Genomic DNA, 22,205 nt, shown 5'->3' with positions numbered 1-22,205 from the left:
GCACGAGGAGACAGATCAGATTCCGGGCAAAGCCGTCTTAATTATTATCCCACACGATTATTAGTGACTTTAGTGGACGTTGCGCGTTGCAAATTGCAATAGTGCATAGTGACGTTATCATCAAAAAAACGTCCATCGTCCATCATCTCTCTTTAGTCTAGTCGTTTGTACAAATGGTTAAAAAAACGGCTTGAGCAGAAAATTGCTTGAGCAATTCGAGTGTGCAAGACAGAAACAGTAAATGATTCCACTGATTGTTATTGTTGGATAAGTACCGACAAAATCTGTCAAACACGTTAATCACTTATTTTCTCAGTAAAACTGCATGTGGTCAACTCACAAAGCATTGTGGAATGGACATCAAACCGAGTATTACTCAACAAAACCCTATGGATTTAGAAGACCAAGAAAATGAGTTGATTGTCCTAGAGAGCATTCTGGATAAGGACCAATTTGTGTATAATCGTGTTTCAGATGTTCTTCCTTCCGGACAAGTTCAGGTATATCAGAGGGCGGATTTGTATTTACGAAAAATCACTGAAATATATATTTAATATTTAGGGAGGAAAAATGTTAAAATATTTACGAAATTAATTTACGAAAAAAGACAGAAATTAGAATCTTTTAAAAATTTGTACGTTTGAGTTTAATACTCTGGATTTTTGTGGTCCCAATTTCTTCGAGTAAAAATATTTCGTCTTCATTGAAATATTGACAGAATATATGTATTTTCGATAAAATACGTATATACGTATTTGTAAATATTTATAAAAATGTCTCAAAACGTAGAAATATAAAAAAATATGTTGGAATTTTTGGTGATCTATAAAAGTTAACGGATCGGTTCATCATAGATAGTATTGACTTCGCATAAGCCCAATCCCCAGTGACCCCGCTCTGGTTGTGCGACTGTTTCAATTTTTATTATTCTATGAAAACAGATTGATGTCGAACTCCCCAAGGAATTTAGCATCCTTTTGAAATCATCTCAAAACGTAACGCCACCCTCGGAAGGGGAAAGTTCGCTTGGATTGAATGGAGACGCTCTGCGACAGAGACAACCACAAACGGCGGAAGTGAGTTATCTTCCACCCATTACACTCTTATTCACCCTACCTCGAAACTATCCCTCCGAGGAAGCTCCCTTGTACACGTTGCAGTCAAATTGGCTGGATCGTCATACGGTAACAAAAACAATACATAACAATCCGAGTTTCATATTAATTTAATAGCAATGTTATTTTGCAGTTGTCTCAATTATGCAGCTCACTGGACTGTATTTGGACAAAGAATCAGGGAACTGTGGTTCTATATTCTTGGATAAGCTTCCTACGTGAGGAGACCTTGAAGATTATCGGCTGTGATAAGCAGTATGAAGTTGCTCTTCATCCTCGTAGAATTCGACACAATGGGAGTTTCAAAGAGGTTGCGACTGAAAGTCAGGCAATTGCGGATTGCTCAAAACCTCCCTCCGGACTACGACTTAGGCCCAGGTTAAACCATCATCATAATCATAACCACCGACACATGGAATGCCCATTAGATCAAAGGGCCGTGTTTGTCAACTCTTCCGCAATGAGGGATAAAGAGGTCTTGTTCAACTTCCTCATTGAGTACAATAAGGAAAGAGAAGAAATTGAGTTCAGAAAACAGTTTCATACATGTGATGTTTGTTTCACGGATAGAGCAGGGACAGACTTTATACGACTCAATTGCGGCCACTCGTTTTGTAAAGAATGCATGCGGGGATGTTACACAACCCATATCAAGGAAGGGGGAATTGATGCAGTCAAGTGTCTCGCTGTCAAGTGCACTGGAATGCCAAACGTAAGAAAAACTGTCCCCATTATTTTACAGTTGTGTTATTTTAGCTAACTTGTCTAAACTCATTTTGATTCTTGCAGCTCGCGCAAGTTCACGAACTCGTCGGACAAGAATTATTCGACAGATATGACGGAATTCTACTTCAACGTGCGCTCGAGGGAATGACTGATATGATTTATTGCCCTCGTGCTCAATGTGGGAAACCTGTCATTTTGGAAGGTTTGTTTTACTTGAGAGTTTAAAATTACAATAACTATCCAAATTTTAGTATTTGCTTTGGTTATTTCAGCGAATGAAAAACTGGCTTGGTGCTCTCATTGCTCGTACCGATTTTGTTCCATTTGTAAAATGGTTTATCATGGAGTCGAGCCTTGTCGTTTCAAATCTGGTAAGAGGAATTATTGCAAGTTCATTGTTTCTCTCGATATGTTTGTTGTATGATATATTTACCGTTTCGTATTAGATGAAAAACAAAAACTGTTTGAGACTTATTCAAATGCATCCAAAGAAGAAAAATTGGTGATGGAAAAGACTTATGGGAAAAAGCAGTTGGCGTTGTTGGTAGAATCGACTTTATCCGAAAAGTATATCGAGAAACAAAGCAAGCCATGTCCACATTGCAAGATTCCGATTGAGGTACACTTAAGCCGCTACTACATTTCTTTCTTACATCATCATCTAAGAAATTTGGTCTACACGCATAGCGATCGGTTGTACTTAATACATACTTAATCTGAGTTATAATTTCTCTAGAAATTCGAAGGATGCAACAAAGTTACTTGTACTAAATGTGGCGCCTATTTCTGCTGGATGTGCTCAAAACAATTGGACAAAGGAAATCCCTATTTTCACTTCCAGGACACATTATCCCCTTGTTATAACCTACTCTTTGAAAATGCGGGTGGAGATTTTGATTCTGATGACGACTTTGAATTTAGCGACGACGACGATGACGATGACGATGATTGGGTTTGAAGGTTCACGGCTGATGATAACCAATGCTACATTTAAAAATATAATCCAATACAAGATGTCAAAATTGTGAGTTAATTTAAATTTATTATCAACTACTACTACTGTCTCTCTCTACGTTACATCGCACTGTCAACTGTAAACAAAACATCATTGTAAACGAACTCAATTACAATATTATTGGAAAAAGTGGCAAAAACGTGCCTTGTGATAGAAAATATATATGAACTCGTTCTTCTACCCTCGACATTGTTATAAAATATATCCATATATTCATACGTAAAAAAATTATTCGTAGCGAATATAAACTGTTATGTCCATAAAAATGTATCAAAATGCAACAATAATTACAATTTCATCGTATTGTTAAGTAATATATATGACTTGAAAGAATGATAATAAATTTTCCAATTTGGTTTCCTTAAAGCAATCGCCCACCGTACCATTGTCCTATTTTGGGAGGATGAATCAGGTCCCGTTTCACGCTTGGGTCAGACATTTCCCAAAGCTTTTGGAATTCTTCGGTATAAAGACCTACTGTTTTGGCATCATTCGTCACCACCATGCTCTCTCGATTTTCAGTGATAGCCTATAATAATTGAATATATTAAATCACTCACTTTATAAAAAATATTGCATCAACCGGCATTAATAAACTGTACCGAATTTGTCCAATTCAGCGATCCTGTGAGAATAGCCTTATCGTCAATCACAATAAATTTGTTGTGCATATGATCCAAGAGAAGTCCACCGCCGTGAGGGCTGAGAATTATTTTCGGCTTCTCTCGAACTTGGACCCCTAAAAGTTATTTAGGAATTAATTTAACCTTAATTGGAGAAATCTATAGTTTGTCAACGTCTCCAAAATATCAAACTCGCCTCGTCTGCTCCATCGTGTGCGTGTACCGTTTGTTACGACACGAACCCGAACCTTTTTCCTGGCCATGTCAAAGAGCACGTCTTCCAAGAGTCTAAAGTTCGAGTGGTATATTGCCACATCCAGCGTCCTTTCTGCCTGCTGCATGTACCACATGAGTTGATGAGTCTGAGAAAATTCTTGTTCCGGAAATATTTCAGGAAAAAAGAGGACCGTATTCCACAAAGTTTCTGCTGGTTGTTGCCGGAAGTCTATTCGAGGCAAATGACGGTACCAACCGTCTGCTTTCCTTTGAGGTTTCGACTTTATCGGTGCAACTTCTGGAGGTATAACTTCCTTCTCCTCTACTAATTTTGATTTCTTGGATGCCGATAAAGCTTGCCATGCGAGAAAAATGGAATAAAGTAGGTCACCGACGACAAACAAGCCTATCACTATCTTCACAGATTTGCTACGAGCAATCATTTTCACGGATGACAACATTTTAAAAAATTTTCTGGTTAAATATAGGTAATTTCAAGGGTTATATTCCATTTGAAACGATGAAGGTAAAGATTTTGAGAGTATGGAGGTTCTCTCAGTTCAAACGCAGGATTGACTGAAATTTGAGGATACTATAAAGGCCAGAACTTTATCACTCTATAAAAAACAGATAAGACTGAAGACTCCTAGGAATGCCCAGTCCTATTCCATACAATGTCCCGATTTGAGGCTACTTTGTGCATGGATATGTATATGTTCGTTATAATACAGACCAACAAAAAATAACGCATTCATGTTAGTATTTATATTAACTGTACGTTGAATAAGGAACTATTCAGAACTTAGGATTAGAACAGTTAGAACTGTCTACATATGCAACTCGAGCTTAACAAAACATAGCCTCAAATTTCATGCAAAGTAAAAGTATGATAATTTCTTATTTATTTAGCTAAAAACAACAACGTAGCAACCAAATATGTAAGTATGCCAAAAATAGAATCCTATTCCGGATATATTTGAAGCTTATCATCCGATGGATTATCGCCTTGAGTGTTATCCTCCGAAATCGGGACCAGATCCTCACCATCAAAACCATCCGTACTGTTGTTACTGTCAGAATCTTCTGCAAAATAGAGATCCTGGTCTTCTTCTTCGTCAATTGGTGAACTTGTGGTCGTTGTCGTTGTCGTCTCCTCCGGTTGTGCGTAAAATTGCTCCCCGTTGTTGCAGAAAGTTTGGTTCACAGGGAAGAGGTACTCCAGATTTACGCCATATGCAGCCACCTTTTCTCGAAGATAGTCCATCTGCAATTTGTCCATGTACGGGGTTCGACTCAGGATGAAAGTTGACAAGAACTTTTTCTCTGATTCAGGATCTGAGCAATGGAGCAAAATTAGCCAGGAAGAATGGTCCGTGTCGATTACGTCCGTATTATATACTCCCTTATCTGTCCATATTATTGCCCATAACAAATTGTACCAATCAGTCATAAATTACTCTCAAATTATGCATTATAATTTTTCATGTTTCGTTACAGTGGTCTTCTGTGTGTCGCCAGTGTTCGGGTCGCATTGGATCAGGAATTTGCCACGTAATGTTTCCTGTTTGCATCTAGTCGTATAAAATTTCATTATCCGGAATTTAAGGAATATTTAGTGCGTTTTATCTATAATTTCTCCTACCTCTTCATTCGGATCGGCAGCGTACCTGTGTATGTATAGTATTCATGCATGTACATATATATGTCTATATTGAACAGCAATTATAAAGTATTCACATAATTTAGCAAGTAATTTTACTTGTAGGTTAATCGCATTTTCATGTCCATGTTTCCATTTGAAAGTCCAAACTCTGTTTTCATACAGTGATATGTGAATGCTATTTCCGCACTGGAATAGTACTGCACAACGAACCATGGTCCGAGAACCTGTAAATTAAACAAGTGCCAGATTATGCAAAACTGGGGTAGAATTTATGCAAAAATTGTGTTCACTTACTTGAAAAATGTTAAAATCCTTCATAGGCTTCACGTCTGGACAATTGTCCCTCTTCCCCCAACCACCCCTTACCACAAGACAGGAGAATAGAAAAATTTCTATAAAGTGTAACATTTTTTCATGCAAAATATATACAAATTTGCAATTTATATCACTGAATCCTATTCAAGTAGCATTTTTGTCACATTGGACAACAGTTTTGTTCGTTCTCTGCGTGATGTGCAAATCGCAGCTTGAATGATTACTTAGAGGCATAACGTATGCATGTATATGTTCCGACCGACCTAGCTCTTATCCAAAGTTGATTTCCGTTTCCTGTCCATGCTTAGCTCTTGATCACTATTCAAGAATGCACAACATTAAGTAATGAAGATGTGTACAGGAGTGTTACACAATTATACATATATGTTACTGACAACGAAATACTTTCTTCATACTGGCCCATCATAAATCATATTTATTCCCATTGTTCTAAACCGCAGATAAAGTAATATTTCAAGGATAAACAAGTTTTGCACTTATAAAGTTACAGTTCCAGTAATTAATCCATTTTACGTCATGATTTGATTGTTCAGGAAATTCAATAACTGCATATTAAAATAGTATTCATGAATCTTGAATCATCTCTCATCTTGTAAAGGTTCTAGAACTATGCATGTCATGCCATGTCATTTACCTTTAAAGTTCTGGAATCAGTATAGTCGCCTCGTTGCATAAGTCTTAGTAATAATTAAGTACTTTACCACACTTGCAAGTGAGTTCTATGGGATCGTACGTAAAGAATGTAGTCGATTACTGGGGAACTTTGACCCTTGGCCCTGAGGTAGGGGTCATGCGATACTGTAATCAACATGTACTTAAGGATAGCACCCCTTGGGGCCTATCCCCACACTCAAATCGACAATCTTCTACACGCACGGCCCCCTATTTACATCCAGTATGATGATCATCTATGTTTTGACTGGCTGCTGCATATTTTAGTGGGCAGAGTGGCAGAGATCTTCATATGAGGAAGTTGGGGGTGTGAAAGTGAGAGCATGCAGCGGGTATTTTATGGGAGTCTTCTTCTGGATTGGACCACATCAGCATTTCTTTTGCTTGTTCTGGAACTTGTTCTTCGGAATATTCAACAATAATAATATCCTCCTCAGTCTTCTCAGTCAGTCTCACGTCTGGACTCTCTGCTGCTGGTGCAGATTCCAGTAGTATAAACATTGGGACAGTGTCTTCTTGTTCTTCTTACGATTGTTGTTCTTCTTTTGGAACATTACTGCATGACGGATCCAATTCTTGGGGTCAGGATGAGTCACCGACTATTGACGTTGGCCTTTTTGATTACTTTTTGTGCAGCTTTCGCCCTTCCGAACAAAGATGGTAGCAGGGTGTTCGAAAAGGTGAGTGAGCTAAATTACTAATTGTTGAATTTAGTACGAGTTTTTGGAAAGCTTCAAAATTTAATTTCATCAATTGTAGACACTGAGTGAACAGGATCATTTCATTGAGGGCGAGCATAACTCGGCGTATGATCACGAAGCATTTTTGGGAGATGAGGCTCAACAATTTGATGACCTTTCACCTCAAGAGTCGAGACGTCGGTTGGGGTGCGCTCATTTCTATGTGTCATTCACTCTGTTGACTTAACTTGATTCATTCATTCCTCGCGTCATTAACTGGCTTACTTCCATTCAACCATCATGCTGTTCATAAGATTGATTCTACTATGATTACATGAGAGAATTGTTAATTGATTGTTTTTTTGTAGGCTGATTTTTGATAAAATTGATACCGACAAGGATGGAAAAATCGATGCTGACGAATTGAAAAGGTGGATTCAGTGGACTCAACGCCGGTTCATCGTGAAGGATGCGGAAACTCAATGGCGAATCCACAATCCTGATGGGAAGGATAAGATCAATTGGACCGAGTATCGGAGAGCAAACTACGGTTTCTTGGATGGCGAGCCGGAGGGAACAGAGGACAGGAAGACGTACATGAAAATGATGCAACGGGATCGAAGGCGCTGGGTCATCGCAGACACGGATGCGGATGATCATCTCACCCAGGAAGAATTCACCCATTTCATCCACCCCGAAGATGTGTCGCACATGCAGGATGTGGTGGTTCTTGAAACAGTTGAAGACATTGATAAAGATGGAGATGGAAAAATCTCGTTGTACGAGTACATCAGTGAGTCTAGCATTAACTCGCATAAAACAATGTTGGATTTTATTAATTTTATGTTTGGCTTCATAGGAGATTTGTACAGAGGTGAATCTGGAGAAGGTGAACCTTCTTGGGTGGAAAATGAGCGTGAATCATTCCGAACTTACCGAGACAAGAATAAGGATGGATACCTGGATAGCGAAGAGGTATATAATCAATCCGTGCAACTGCAAATTGTCAAATATTTATATATTCCATTTATAATATGAATGTATATGTAGAAGAGTATATAAAAGTTTGTATGCATGCATAGGTCAAACAATGGATCATGCCAGACGATTACGACCACGCTGGAGCAGAAACCAATCACTTGATTCACGCTTCTGACTCTGACGCGGACGGAAAACTCACAAAGGACGAAGTCCTCGACAAGTACGACGTATTTGTCGGATCACAAGCCACAGATTTTGGCGAGGCTCTCGTCAAACATGAAGAGTTTTAAATTGCTGCTACAAGTTTTGCCTCCGAACTTACACATGCGATTGCCATCGATTTAATTATTTTTTACTGCCCAGTGTAGAATGCATGAGTTGCTACAACACAATCAAAAATAATTAATGCAAAATGCAACGACTGAAGAAACGACAATCAATATTCCTTCCGAAATCTCTGTAAAATATTTACATCGAAACCGGCTGCTTCCTTGTATACTTATCCGTTCGTTACCATCGAGTCTCATAAAGTAACTTATTTTAATTTATTTATACGCCGACATGTTTTGGAAGTGTATAACATCCTCATCTTATTTACCAAAGACAAACTAATCATTACATTAATACCTCATGTTATTATTATTGGAGTTTCTTCCGAATGATTAATCATGAATTGTCAATGCTGGTTAATTTGGGTACTAATTGCTGTTTAATTATTTATTGAATTTTACCTCTATTTGTTAATTTATTAACATTTGTTCATTACAATTTTACCATTTTTTTATATGCGTATTTTCATGTCACAACAACCAAGTGCCAATAATAAAGTGTCTTCTAGTTATTTAAGCAACAAAATAACAATGCATAAATAGATAATCTCATTCTTTCTCGTTTGGAACATATTATCCATATCCAGGCATCATAAAATCCGCATTGCTGTTGTGGACAGTTTTCATGGAGGAGAAAGCAGGAGCATACTATACACATTGACAGAGCGATAGAGTAGTGTGGGTATGCTGCTGGTGGAGTGAAAGCATAACATCAACACAAGAACACATCTGTATATTTGTGCAGTAATCTTGCTTTGAGCACCACAGTGTTCACCCAATTTTGACCTCAGAATAACAACAAATTCACCATCGGGTAAGTGTACTTATTAATTGACTTAACAGATCAGAAGCCGTGTTATTAATTAGGAGAGCTGGAAGATAATCGTGATCTATAATGTACTTGCTATTTCAGCAACGAGATGAGAATTCATTGAGAAATGAGCTTATCGAGAAGATATCTGCGGGTCGTGTTGCAAGGGTGGCGTGGGGGTGGGGGTCAGCAGAGGAGGGATTTTTCCTGGCAACCTCGGGCGTGGTCGAAATGGCAGCCGTCTTGGATCGGGGCGGTGGTCACGTCTGCCTCCGTCGTCTACCTTGGATATCAACTTTTCCACCCGAACCGATATGTGTATGCGCTCAAGTCCCGGACTAAGGTAGGTCAACTAAGGTCATATTTGTTGAACTTATTTAATGGAGGTACTGCTTCTTTATTTGTAGAAGGATGATGAAGTAAAGTCAATAAAGCTGACATCGAGGGAGAGACGATTCCTTAGATTTGCCTCGGTCGAGTTTGACGGACAACTTTACATGACACCACAGGATTTTCTAGAGTCTGTTGTGGAGGCTGAGCCGAGACGTAAGAAATGTCCATTGGATAAAATTGATCTAATTATCTAATTAAATACTACTGGAGGAATTAATAATGTATATTTTGTTTTAGCTCGTCTAAAACGCAAGGCCTTAACTAAAGAGGATTTGAAAAACATAAAGGAACATACGCCTGCATTGCAAAAGGGGTCACCACAACTGTGGAGAAATTTAAGAGATAAAGGTTAGCGTGGTGTGTGTGGATCTCATTTTTACAAGATTAATTAATATGATGCACTAATTATAGGAGTTATTTCGTACACGGAATACTTATTCCTTCTATCAATACTCACAAGTAAGTGCTTCAAACCAACCGGAATATGACGAGTTCTACATTATTTGATGGATTTTTATTTTATATTAGAACCTCAGACAGGATTCAGAATTGCTTTCAACATGTTCGATACTGACGGAAATGAAAAAGTGGACAAAACTGAATTCCTCGTTGTAAGAAAGAATCAAATTCTCAATTTGTTAAAAAGGAAAACAAGCGTTGCGACAATCTCTTTAACATCATGGGGATTGTGATTAATGGATGGATGACGTCCTTCTGAAATTCCGTCTTAAGACGTTCACTCGTTTGCATTGTCTTGCATAATGTATCCTTTTTTATTTACGAAGCGGGTATCCACCGACTTATTGGTGTATTTAGTACTGCGCCCTTGTTTCTGTTAATTCATTTATTATTATTATCATTATTATATTTATGTATTGTATTTTTATTCGTAGCTGTTGTATCTGATCCCTCTGCACTCGTACAAGAGTGAGTCGATGATTCAAAGTCTTCATGGGTTTGTACGTACTATGTACTTACCTTCGAATCTTACCGAGAGTGATAATGACCAACTAACCCTTCCTTCTCCGTCTCCAAAGGTCGTTTCCAAACCAATAACCAATTGATTTATGAACAATGCATTAAAAATTTGAGACATTTCTCAAAAATGTTGGTACATGTCACATTTCCAATTACACTCTCTTCCTTAAGCGTGATGACTTTCACTCGGTTTGGGTGTCGCGATAGGAGACGTGGACTTTAGTAACTTCTTGTTTCTCTCTTGGCTGTGCGGATGATGCGATACTTATCAATCACAGTTTTCTTCTTATTCCGTCTAAATCTATTCCTCCTTCTCTCGTGTGTGCAATTCACAGTAGCTTCTCCACTACTTCTACTACTACTACTACTACTAGACTCATCAGTGAGTGGGTGTGGTCGGTGTGACTTTTTCTTACTTGTTTACTCTCTTAATTCTTTGCTAATTTTTATGAGTTACGTTTTACTTCGTCGTTATATTGTTGTCCCGTTCTTCTGCAACAATATAATACATATACATGGCAACTTCCCTATCCTATTTTCCTTTTCGATAATGTGTGTCGTCTTCTCTGTTTATTATGACTTATTTGTAGGTATTTCATCGTTGAATGATGCATGATTTGTGTGCTCCAATGTACTTAACAAAGTTGCTGAGCTGTAATTACTGATGTGATATTAATTGATAATTTGTGTGTGAAATTATGCAGTTGGAGAAAATATTCAGTATGGCCTGGAAAGACAAACGCGGCCTACTTAATCCGGAAGAAGAAAAAACCGGTGATGAAGCCGAGGAACAAGAAAACACAGCAAGTGCTAAAGCTACGGAGGCCTTGATAAGCGAAATGCTGGTTGATGATGATCGTGGATTGCAGCGTCGACATATGGTTGATACAACGCTCCTGGTTCACTTTTTTGGTCCTAAAGGGAATCGAGAAATTAAATACGAAGATTTCCGCAAGTATGTATTTCAAAGTTTTGTATAAAATGCATTTATGTACACTATATTAAACAATAGAAATGGTAAAAACAATATTCGAAAATTTGACTAGTTTTAATGATAAGTCGGAGCCATCCAAAATGCGCAAATATTTGTTTCATATAGTGCATGCATGTGTTTGAAAATTTCTACGTCGTGATTACAATTGATTTCTATCTCTCAGATTTATGGAAGATTTACAAACAGAAGTTCAGGAACTCGAGTTTCACGAATTTTCCAAAGGACTTGATTTCATTTCACAAGTAGACTTTGCCAAAATTCTTCTCAGATATACATACCTTCAATCGGAAGAGTAAGTCATAAAAAATTCGAGGATTATCAGATTAAAGTTGGTGGCTCATTGACAATTTTGGATTCCAGATACGAGCTGTACTTGGACAGACTTGTGGACAGGATAAAACTAGAACAAGGAATCACATTTGAAGAATTTAGGGCCTTTTGCCAATTTCTTAATAATTTGGATGACTTCAACGTAGCCATGAAAATGTACACATTGGCGGACAGGCCAATATCTCAAGACGAGTTTCGACGAGCTGTGAGAATTTGTACAGGAACAGACCTAAGTCCTCATGTTGTGGAAACCGTATTCCAAATTTTTGATGAGGATGACGATGGTCACCTCAGTCACCGAGAGTTCATCGGAGTCATGAAAGATAGGCTTCACCGAGGTTTTAAGGTACATAATTTATTAATTGATAACTATACACTGCAATATATGTATCCTTTCACTCACAATAATGAATATCTTCATTACAGCTCTACACCAAAAACGAAGGCTGGGAAGCTTTCAAACAATGCATTCGCCAAGAAATGAAGACACAATAAGACAATTTTCAATTCAATGGCCATCAACTTATTACTTTAACGTGGTGCTCGTACTCTGTAAATGTACTTTGTCAATCGCTTTACTTGTAATAAGCAATATATTAAACATTATAGCAACCAGTATTTAACGTGTTCGGTTTGTTGGAAAGTTAAGTGTTTACTAGTTTAAACTGCGTGTGATATTGAAGTTAAAACAGTCCAACTTTGCAAAGAAGTGCAAAATTATGATATGAAAACCAGTCTCAAATTTTATTTAATAAAGCAATATTAAAATAATTAGCAGCGGAGTGTTTTTATTTGAATAATGGTTTTAATCAGCATTGCTGCTCATGAATGTAGATTCTTGAATGTTATGTTACTGCTAAATACAAATTCCAACGTGATTTAATACCAAGCATTTTGTGACGATCACTGTCAATCTTGCCCGTAGGATGCATTTTGAGGAGGATACCACCCAAATTCTAGGTGTTTGATAAGAATATGACATTCCGTCATGGCGTGACATATATGCAGACAAATTGTACAAAAGGCGTTAGGACATGGTTTTGACGAATTCATACCTTAATTGCGGGATGGTTTTTAGTTGTAGAGATTTCTAACATTTTTTATGTGAAAGCCCATGTCTCAAACTATAGGTAAGCATATCTGGCTTCCGATTTTATGTACTCTGCGAAATGAGGAAAGGTCAAATTTGGAGAGGTGTCCTTTTTTAGTTTTCCAAACCAGTGTTCTTATAAAATGGCGTTGAACAAAATATTTTTTTCTGAGGTCCTGGTGCAAAAATCGTCTTTGCGACTATTATCAAGGGACTTAGCATGCTTTTCACTATATAAAACCACTTTTGTATCATGCTTATCTTTTAAGTCCCTTTTGTAGTCTAGCTTCATACTTGTCGTAATGGAATGCTCTCGTTAACGCAACTCCTCGACTTTAAAGGCCCCCACATTTTAGGACTTTGATGCTAAAAATCCCTAACGTGGTTTTTATCCAAGGTAGAAATTGTATGTTGCATTGTAAGTACTTTTGGTAAAATTTTGATAAGTGGTTACACCCCAGGAAATGAGTTTCCATCAAACCCTATAAAATTTTTACAAAAGTTCTCCTCGAAATTGAAGCGGAAATTTAAATTTTTTTAACTAATCAAAACGCAGTAATTTTATTATTTTGTCACTTGTACCTTGTAGGTAAAATAGTTCTGCAGCAGGGAACACAAAAAAGTTATTAAAATTTGTTTTCAACAAAATTTGACCATTATTTTCCTAAATTAGTTCACGAGTTTTGTACTATTCCCCGTCAGCTGATTAGCTAGGGTCCTTCTCCAAAACTGTTTACACAAAATCTTCACTGTTTAATTTAATATTACTTGAGACACTTAGAGCTTTGCCCTCAATCTTCACTTGACCTAGTGGGTCCGCTTTAAAGGTCAGCAGGTCAATTTTCCTGTGCACGGTCCGATTGATCACTTTTCATGAAAACGTATCAGCGACGATGGAGGCCCAACGTTATGTAATTCATTGTGGATTCTTTTATTATTACATGCAATGATTATCTAGGGTTGTAATATTAACAATCATTCACCTCTGACCTCTTAGGTTATCATGCTATATGAGTAATTCAGTTTGGAAAGTGTTTTTTTGGCTCCTTCCAACTCTGGGGGCACTGGAGGGGGCATTTATAAAGCTATCGGCCCAAAATTTTAAATATATCTTTTTGAGAGTATTATCTTGCAACTGACCAAAAATCAGTTCAAAATTCAACTCCCCGCCAGAGATATTCAACCGCGAATTCGTCAAAACCATGTCCTAACGCCTTTTGTAGGATCTCATGCTCACCGGCCCATGATTTATTTAAATGAATAGGTTAGTCAAATCTCATAAAATGTGAAACTTTACCAGTGTTACTTTTATTAATTCGTTAATTAAAGTCATATTTATAAATGCAACTTATTAGGTTACTAATACTATAGAGAGTTGATTAATAACAACACAAGTCATCATGATTTAATGAGTAATAATACAAGTAAAGGAGCAGCAGACAGGGGGAAATAGACGAATTTGTTTTAAATTTTTAATTTTTTATCCTCGTGTTGGTCACCTACTGGCAGTTTGTAAAGCCCAAATGTTGTACAACTACAATTTATGGTAAGTAATAACTGAAAAATTAACTGGGTTTTGAATAAAGCATGTGTCCAAAAAGTGATTAAAAGACATTGTCACGTAGGATGACACGTTGTTTGGTATATATGAAGTAAAGTTTCTCGAGGAGTATCCATTTTTGGAGGTTAATTCTATGTAATTTCAGCTAAAGACTATAATTTTATACTTTTATATAATTCATGTTTTCTAATTCCTACACACTTGAAATCAATCATACTCACCTAGGTTGTATAATAATTATCCTGAAAACAATGACGTTACATAGGTTTTAATTATGAACATCAACTTTTCGAATATTCTTCGAATAATTCTTGAAATATATTGATAGGATTTAGTAAAATACATATAAATCCGATACTTTTTTTAAACTCTTGTTGTGTTAATTTATAAAACACTTAATTGCTTCATTATATTGTGACGAGTTTGGTATATTACATACATATTTATAATGTTTATGGGTACAAAGTCAAAAGTCTCAAATTCTCCCCATTCAAATTCCACCCAAAAGTAGGTAGGTACGTTGCAAAGCCAGTCTCTTTAAGGTTTTCTCACACTTTTTATACTTCATTTTTGGTTGGGGCCTGATAATTTTTCCTTGGAAAAATCATCGACCTTCCAACTAAATAACTCGACATTTTCCGCAAATTCCGAAAATTCGTCCTCTCTTTAATAATAATATGCATTCGGGGAGTTTGTTCAAATGTGCGATCGAGTAGGTTTTTAAGATAACTGTGCTAGTCAAAATTATGTGAATGGTAAATGCTACGTATAATACCGTGCTTCTTGGAGTAGTAATCTTTTTGTTTTCTATCTCTACCTATGAATTTTACACACGTTACAAATAGTTTCTCAGTCAGTCAGTCAAAACACCATCAATTGTATCATAATCACTTATTCTTCTGTTCTATTAACTAGCTTATTTATTAATAAATATCACCATTCGTTCCAAAAAACTCAGGTTTTTTTGTGTGCCAAGTTCGCAGGAATGGCATTTGTAATTGTGTAGGTGTGAAACTCGTGGTCAAATCTCAAATGTCAAGTGGACGCCAAAAAATTAATTTTTTTCAGCTCTTTACCCAAATGCTCAATCAGGTTCACATGGAATGTGTTATCAGGTAAGTGAGTGATGTGGGGGAGGGACTTGTATTTTTGTAGAAATACAGTGATAATAGTTTAATAGACAATGACATGGGATGTATTTATTGTACCACTTGACAGAAACAGAACCACTTAAAATTCGAATGAGCATTCCTTTTTTTCTAAAGCACAAGGTGTAAGTACTGACCAACAGGTTTACACTCTTTTCTGGTATATAATCTAGAATCATAACCTGTATGTAGCTGCATTACTTACGAAGGTACATTGTTCCATGTTTCGAGTCTCTTGGTGTTTTGCGCAGAAAGAAGACAATAATTTTGTTTAAATATTTAGGATTGTTGGTGCAGTTTTGTTTTGTATGTAGGTAATAAAAATATAAAAAATATGAACAAGATGAGAAAATGATGAGCGAAATAAAATGTGTAAAAGTTAAAAAACGAAAATCGTAATGAAATAAATGATAAATGTTTTACTGAATAATAATAAATGGTAAAATAAGGATAATAATATACCAATAAATTTCTATACGCGTGTGTTGTATATAGCATTGAAGAAATTGATATTTTCTTGATTAAAATCCTCGAATCCATTTTGAAATTCAGATTGCCTTTCTCGTCGCCGCTGTCGTCGTCGTATGTAAACCAAATCAATTTCTTCGTGAATAGTGCTCTCTTAACTATTAGTAATTAGTATCAGTATTGTAATCACCATATAGTTCACGTAGGTCTTGAAATTATTCAAAAAATTACCAGTTTCTCTCACACTCCGAAGGAGACTTGTTGCTTAATTACACACAAAAGTCTCTTACAAAGCAATACGTACTTGAATACATTAAAGTGTACTCGAAATATAATATATAGACTCTCTTACGTTAAAAAGTATAACAATCAGCATAAAATTGACAATATGACGACACGATAAGTAAGTAAGTATATAAAGTTCACGAGCGAAGGAAAGCGTCAAGATCATTTTTCACATTTTCATTCCTTAAATAGTTTTATAAATTTTAAAATAATTCCGACTTGTCAAGATCCCTCCTTAGAATACTCGTCAAGCAAGATGATGATGATTTTGACCGACGACACGGGACAGAAGAACTTGTGAGGGAGATTTGTTCCGCATTTTTGTCGCCGTCTACATATTCTTGTAGTTTCCTCTTGTTGAACATTGTTACAATTAATTTATATCCCTACACAACATGGAAAATGAGGTTTCATATATGTTTATACGTAGTTTTGTACATAGTTATACGAGTACAGGGAACCAAGGGAATGAATATGGAGAGAAACAAGGACGAACATCATCTCTACAATTATATAACATCTACTAGACAATATCCTTACAACTAAATTTCCGTATAGCTATTTATTAGTATCTAAAAGTTATTTGTTTTGCGACTCGACTGGATTTTTGGGACTGATACACGCATTCACACACTCCTTGTGTTTATTGCATTCTCTACTCTAAACTATGAACCTATCTAAAAACTAGTCTAAAAATCTGGCATTCTTTTTAGTCGTCGCACTTCACAAAGAAGAAAGAGAGTTAGTTATCTCAAACAACAAAATATTTAGCTTGTATAATTTTTGCAAGTTAGAAGACCACAAGATTTCTAGTACAATGAAGAAGAGAAAAACTACGGAATACAAAACTAGAACAAACATTAAGGAGAAAGGACAGAACATTTAGTGATGACAATAATAATAACAACAATAATAATAATCATAATCGAATCATGCAAGTGACGACCGATTAGCGAATGTATAAGGTACATATCAATCCGATTCCTCTGTAGAAGAGTCAAAAGAGTTTACATTTTTGGCTCCCATTTTTGGACCACGCCACCAAGGACGCGTCGCAGAGAGACCACCGGACAACACCACACGGTCTTCGCACTCTTCTCATTTGCTCTTTACCAAGTATTACCAACTATATTACGTTTTAATAACTAGTTCAGCAGGACAATTAATTAATTGAAAATCTAAAGCTGGGTTTGGTTAAAGCTAAAGCTATATATCTCGTCCCTTTCTCCTTCATTTCGCCTCCTTGCTCAATTTAAGTATGTACTAGAGACATAATATAATGACATTATGTGTTATCTGAAACCACTAAAATAATCGTAAAACCTGTCTAAATATAAACATTGTGTGCATGTGTATTGTTTAGTTGTACATTTATCGAGCGGAACAAACCTGTTTGGACAATAGGTATACTTTATAAGTATGTATGTATATACACTCATATATATTTCAATAATTTGCAATAATAACTAACCTTAGCCAACGTGAATTGCTCTCCACTCTGAGAGTTAATAATTCATCTCCATACATTTCTTATTAACCTAGCGATTTATTTATTTATTTACGAATAATTAGTAGTTTAATTGTAAGTAATTCTGTACTTTGAATTTCCAGTCGTATATATTCAGTAGACGAAGAGTAGCTCTATATATGTGTAGACTTTATAAAGTGGTCAACCGTCAATGTCTCACTGCTAATAAATATACTTCCATCTCACTCGAAACCGTTTTTGAACTTGGTGTGTGTGGAATCGTCGTCGTCGTGATCGGCGTCGTTGTGGCGCAGCAGTGACCGTAAAATGGATGAGTGATTTTTTTATAATTTTCTCTCTATTTTTGATAACTCGCGAGTCCAATGGTATTTGCAGGAGATGTAAAGGAGGGAAGGAGTGTGTGTAGAAGTAGTTGTAGTTTTTATGTTGATTTCAGCCTTGAATGTTTCCTTCGATTCGATGGTTGTTGTATGAATGATGATGTCGTCGTCGACTATTTAAAAGAGTATGTACAGATGGGGACGAGGGTTTTCGGAGGGGGTGGTTGAGGGTTGTGGGGCAAAGGACTCTCTCTATACTCTAAGTATGTGTATATATCATGCACAAAAAAGGGGTCTGATTGTTTCCGAGATGATTAGCTGAGGTGTGATTGAGTGACTGATTGTTTCTTTCTTCAAATAATTATGGTTAAAGGTAGCATGCTTTGGATGCACAGTCAACACCAACAGTGTAGTGGACTCAGGCTCCAGTGCAGTCGATCTCCACGATGTCCTTTGGAACGTCCACAAACTGGTAGACGAGACGCTGTCCATCTACCTTTGCCAAAATCCCTCGTTGGTAGTAATATCTGAAAAGAAATGAGAACGACACATTATTACATCTTCATCGTCATCATCATCAATGTAATGCAAGATGGTGACCACACTACTACGCTCCTTTACACTACTGTCACAAAGGGTAGACGAGGAAAAGGAGAAAAATAAAATGTACCGAGACAAGGTCATTGCCAAATTATATTCTACATCATGCACAATAGTCCAGTGGGCCCAACCACATTCACAGTACACAAAACAAACTATGAATAAGTACGAACGAGAAAAAGCTGTCCGAAACAAAATTTTTTGTGCTTCGATAGAATCCTTTTCCCCGTAAATTTATAATGTACAATAAATATGTAAATGGAGGGGATGAGATGGAATGATTTTTCAAGTGGCTGCATTGTTGTGCGGGCCATCAATGTGAAACTCGATTAAATCCACTGAATAACCACAAAACTGTGACGTCAGAAATATGGATATTAATCGTGACCTGATCTCGTACAAAAGAGGGATAGAGTTGAGGACAAGAGATATTCCAACAAATATATGTATGTACAAAGAAATTTAGAATTTATATAATTATGAACCAACCTTAGAGCTCGTCCCATTGTTTCGTAATTCATGTCGGGCTTATTTTTGTGAAGCCCCCACAACCTGGACACTGCTTTTGAGTCCACGAGTTTGAAGATCCCTTTCTCACGATTCGTCCACTTAATGTAGCGTGGGCAGTACTCTTTATCTTGGAGCAGTTTGAGCAGGAACTCCCACAAGTACGTCGTCGAGCCTGCAAATTAATACGAAACATTGGATAAAGTCAGTTTATTAATGTTCGCCGACCTCTCGAGTAAACAGTGGCGTAAGGTTGTTAGCTTACCCTCTCTACTCTTGCGCTTCATCGGCCCTTGATCAATGCCTTTGGGCTTTCTCGACTTTTTCTTGATCCTCGGAGGGAACCCCAGCTCAGCCAGGTAAAACTCCTCCATGGATGAAGAGGAGCTGGGCGAGGAAGTGTTGGTGGAGGTGGCAGAAGGGGTGTGACCAAGAGGTCCCCCAAGCAGAGGGTGATGTCCGTAGTGCCCATGATGAGAGCCCAAGTGACTGATTGTGGCGTTGAGCATGGCCGCATGCTGGCCCCCTCCCAAGTGATGGTAGTTCCCCCCGTTCGCGAGGTCACAGTACTGTCCGGACACCCCACCAAATGGATATCCACCATCTGTACATACGACGAGGACGCATTATGCAAAAAATATAAAATAGATTAGGTACAATTCATCATAAAGGTCTGTATATCCAAATATCTAAATATATACACTCTGTAAATGGGAATGCAAACTAATGAAGCACTATTTAACTGCCGAATTAAAATTTGGCAAAAACAAACAAAAAACAAATCAAGCAACATTCATTCTCAGCATCATTTCTAAATCTCAGAAGTTGTTGCTTCCGAGACATCAATTACATTTTGCATCAGCATCAGCGTGAGGTGGAGGCATGCAGCAGAATCAGAAGAAGCATTTTAAAATTTCATTGCATATTCGTGCAACCCACTTTTCTTCCACCCTTTGTCGTTAATGAGTGAAGGGCAAGGGGTTGAATTCATCGTTTGTGTTGCAAAGCAGACAATTTCCCAATTTCCGTCGAGGTGAATGCAAGCATAGAAGAGCCAAGTAAAAAGATAATGACAATTGTATATCGGCTGCTGCTGCTGCTTGTGTTCTTCTGCATTTGTTGCTCAAGACAATGAACGGAAATGACATAGAGTATATGTAGTCCTGTGACTCTGAGAATCGAGCAACAGCTGAATCCCCTGAAGGAAGCGAATAATGCCCTATGCATTGTTGGAAAACGAAAACGAAACAAGGATTCAAAAAATCAAAAGAGCCGATATGCAAATATTTTACGTATAAAAAAATGACCTGGAAAAACTCTTCCCAACATCCAACAAGGATTGGATTGGGTGACTTAATTTAAAAGAATTAAATTAGAGAATAACAACAATCACAGAGGAGAAAAAAAAACCGAGGCAAAAAATGACACGGTGGTATGCAAATAGAGAGAATTTGAAAGTAAAATCGGATCGGAAGTTGTAGCCCAGCAGCGAACCCTTGATGAGGTGCGGACCGATCTCAGCTAATAAATAAAGTCACCTCTCTCAGTTCATTGCACATTCTAAACCACTGGCTAAATAAGAATGGTGAGGCGAGCAAGTGGCAAAAAACTGTGTCGTGAAGGGACCTTTCCCTTTCGTTCTTTATTTCTTTCTTTCTTTCGCTAGGCTTGGTCCTTATTTGATGGCGACACCTTTTTTCGCACCCTTCTTCTTCTTCTGGTCCTTTCCGGCCCAGTTCCTTCCCTTCCCCCTCCTCAGACAGGGGCGAGGTAAATAGAAGCATCGGAACCTGTCTTCCACTCAATTGATTGGAAATGGGAAAAGGGTTCCATCTGCATAATATGTATCTGCATATGTATGTATCTCTGCAGATTCATTCATTCACATGACAGTCATTATTTCTTTGAATCCTTGGTCGAATCTTCCGTTCCTTAACTAGCCAATGGTACTGCCAAAATGGGTCTCTTAAATATCTATAAGTAAGCGTGTCTAATGGACAAAAGCAGATAGAGCTATTTCCCAGTTTTCGATTTCACACTGCCAACCACCAATGAACCCAATATCGTACGGCCTGTGCCTGGGAAACGAGGAGGATACAATGTACATATGCATTTATAATAGAATGTTGCATACACCAAGTTGCAGCAGTTCTAGCTTCATTATCATTGTAATTTTATCATCATTATTGTTACGATCATCACCACCATGATAGGAAAGCATTAGGCTGTTACTATGTGAGAAAGAGAAAGAGACAAAGTGAGGTTGAGGAGGAAAAAATGGACAAGGAGTAGCGAGCTGGACAATGAGGGTCGGGGCGGTGACGAAGATTATGAAGATTTTCAGTAGTGGCAGTAATGATGCTGGTCTGGTGGTGACGATGCTGACGATGCTCAAATCAAGAGAAGAAGAAGACGAAGACGAAGAAGCTGAATCGCCTGGGGCTGAAGATTCGCAATGAGTGAAAGTTTTTTGCTGGTCACGCCAACCTTGGGCCACCCACTGGAAAGCTTTCCTTATACGTAACAAGCGTTTTTGCTGCCCAGGTGGAAAGGGCACCTTCAAATAATGCGCTCCTTATGCATATGCAATAATAATATCATCCCTCCTACGATCCTAACGACTTCCTACAACGAACATCAGCTCGTTTCAGGGCGCAACCAACTTACTACGCTTCGTACATACACTGTGACTGGTCGGCCTGCATGAAATATTGCCAACCTTGAGTTGGTCACTCACTCCCTTGGAGAAAGCAAAATTGTGTGGTTAGCGAATGTGTGTGTGAGTGTGGTGAAAGGGAACCCCCGGATTTCGGAGTAATAGGTAAAATGACTGCTGTTCGAGTACGAAATAATAGGGAAGTCAACTGTGTGATAG

At 37.5% G+C, this 22,205-nt stretch overlaps 6 protein-coding genes across 10 annotated transcripts in view; 3 read left to right on the top strand and 3 right to left on the bottom strand.

Annotated features, from left to right (window-relative positions):
* The first annotated feature begins 36 nt into the window (after positions 1-36).
* LOC110851229 (E3 ubiquitin-protein ligase RNF14) lies at positions 37-3,223 on the top strand. 2 transcript variants are annotated; one of them, XM_035853320.1, is made up of 8 exons: positions 37-500; positions 942-1,184; positions 1,249-1,493; positions 1,686-1,827; positions 1,905-2,043; positions 2,114-2,212; positions 2,288-2,460; positions 2,578-3,223. In XM_035853320.1, the coding sequence occupies exons 1-8, from the start codon at positions 354-356 to the stop codon at positions 2,797-2,799; spliced, it is 1,410 nt and encodes a 469-aa protein (XP_035709213.1). In that variant the 5' UTR covers positions 37-353; the 3' UTR covers positions 2,800-3,223. The 2 variants fall into 2 exon arrangements, with proteins under 2 accessions (XP_035709213.1, XP_021954614.1); XM_022098922.2 differs by having other exon boundaries at positions 1,249-1,827.
* LOC110851230 (mitochondrial cardiolipin hydrolase) lies at positions 2,864-4,390 on the bottom strand. The gene is made up of 3 exons (XM_022098923.2): positions 3,676-4,390; positions 3,459-3,595; positions 2,864-3,385 (listed from the first exon to the last, which is right to left on the bottom strand). Exons 1-3 carry the CDS (start codon positions 4,154-4,156, stop codon positions 3,218-3,220), a joined length of 786 nt encoding a protein of 261 aa, XP_021954615.1. The 5' UTR covers positions 4,157-4,390; the 3' UTR covers positions 2,864-3,217.
* A 184-nt stretch (positions 4,391-4,574) lies between these two features.
* LOC110851243 lies at positions 4,575-6,226 on the bottom strand. The gene is made up of 5 exons (XM_022098942.2): positions 5,653-6,226; positions 5,455-5,582; positions 5,338-5,362; positions 5,191-5,266; positions 4,575-5,102 (listed from the first exon to the last, which is right to left on the bottom strand). The coding sequence occupies exons 1-5, from the start codon at positions 5,764-5,766 to the stop codon at positions 4,657-4,659; spliced, it is 789 nt and encodes a 262-aa protein (XP_021954634.1). The 5' UTR covers positions 5,767-6,226; the 3' UTR covers positions 4,575-4,656.
* A 407-nt stretch (positions 6,227-6,633) lies between these two features.
* On the top strand, positions 6,634-8,888 carry LOC110851346 (calumenin-B). Its single transcript, XM_022099084.2, has 5 exons — positions 6,634-7,046; positions 7,126-7,253; positions 7,415-7,839; positions 7,906-8,021; positions 8,129-8,888. Exons 1-5 carry the CDS (start codon positions 6,927-6,929, stop codon positions 8,315-8,317), a joined length of 978 nt encoding a protein of 325 aa, XP_021954776.1. The 5' UTR covers positions 6,634-6,926; the 3' UTR covers positions 8,318-8,888.
* A 126-nt stretch (positions 8,889-9,014) lies between these two features.
* Positions 9,015-12,636, top strand: LOC110850939 (calcium uptake protein 3, mitochondrial). 3 transcript variants are annotated; one of them, XM_035853322.1, is made up of 11 exons: positions 9,015-9,170; positions 9,270-9,510; positions 9,575-9,713; positions 9,798-9,908; positions 9,972-10,019; positions 10,089-10,171; positions 10,454-10,519; positions 11,243-11,493; positions 11,696-11,824; positions 11,893-12,208; positions 12,289-12,636. In XM_035853322.1, the coding sequence occupies exons 2-11, from the start codon at positions 9,295-9,297 to the stop codon at positions 12,355-12,357; spliced, it is 1,428 nt and encodes a 475-aa protein (XP_035709215.1). In that variant the 5' UTR covers positions 9,015-9,170; positions 9,270-9,294; the 3' UTR covers positions 12,358-12,636. The 3 variants fall into 3 exon arrangements, with proteins under 3 accessions (XP_035709215.1, XP_021954239.1, XP_021954240.1); XM_022098547.2 differs by having other exon boundaries at positions 10,454-10,597; XM_022098548.2 differs by lacking the exon at positions 10,454-10,519.
* A 3,417-nt stretch (positions 12,637-16,053) lies between these two features.
* Positions 16,054-22,205, bottom strand: part of LOC110851528 (ecdysone-induced protein 74EF) — an 86,901-nt gene continuing 80,749 nt past the window's right edge. For both annotated transcript variants that reach the window (XM_022099343.2, XM_022099342.2), the window contains exons 8-10: positions 19,596-19,934; positions 19,313-19,505; positions 16,054-18,750 (exon numbers count right to left, since the gene is read on the bottom strand). In XM_022099343.2, coding sequence (XP_021955035.1) covers positions 18,642-18,750; positions 19,313-19,505; positions 19,596-19,934 — 641 coding nt within the window. In that variant the 3' untranslated portion in view covers positions 16,054-18,641. The remainder of the gene's footprint in view (positions 18,751-19,312; positions 19,506-19,595; positions 19,935-22,205) is intronic.

Source organism: Folsomia candida, unplaced genomic scaffold (assembly GCF_002217175.1).
Source record: "Folsomia candida strain VU population unplaced genomic scaffold, ASM221717v1 Fcan01_Sc006, whole genome shotgun sequence".
Taxonomy (NCBI): Eukaryota; Metazoa; Arthropoda; class Collembola; order Entomobryomorpha; family Isotomidae; genus Folsomia; species Folsomia candida.
This window is presented reverse-complemented; position numbering and strand designations above follow the sequence as displayed.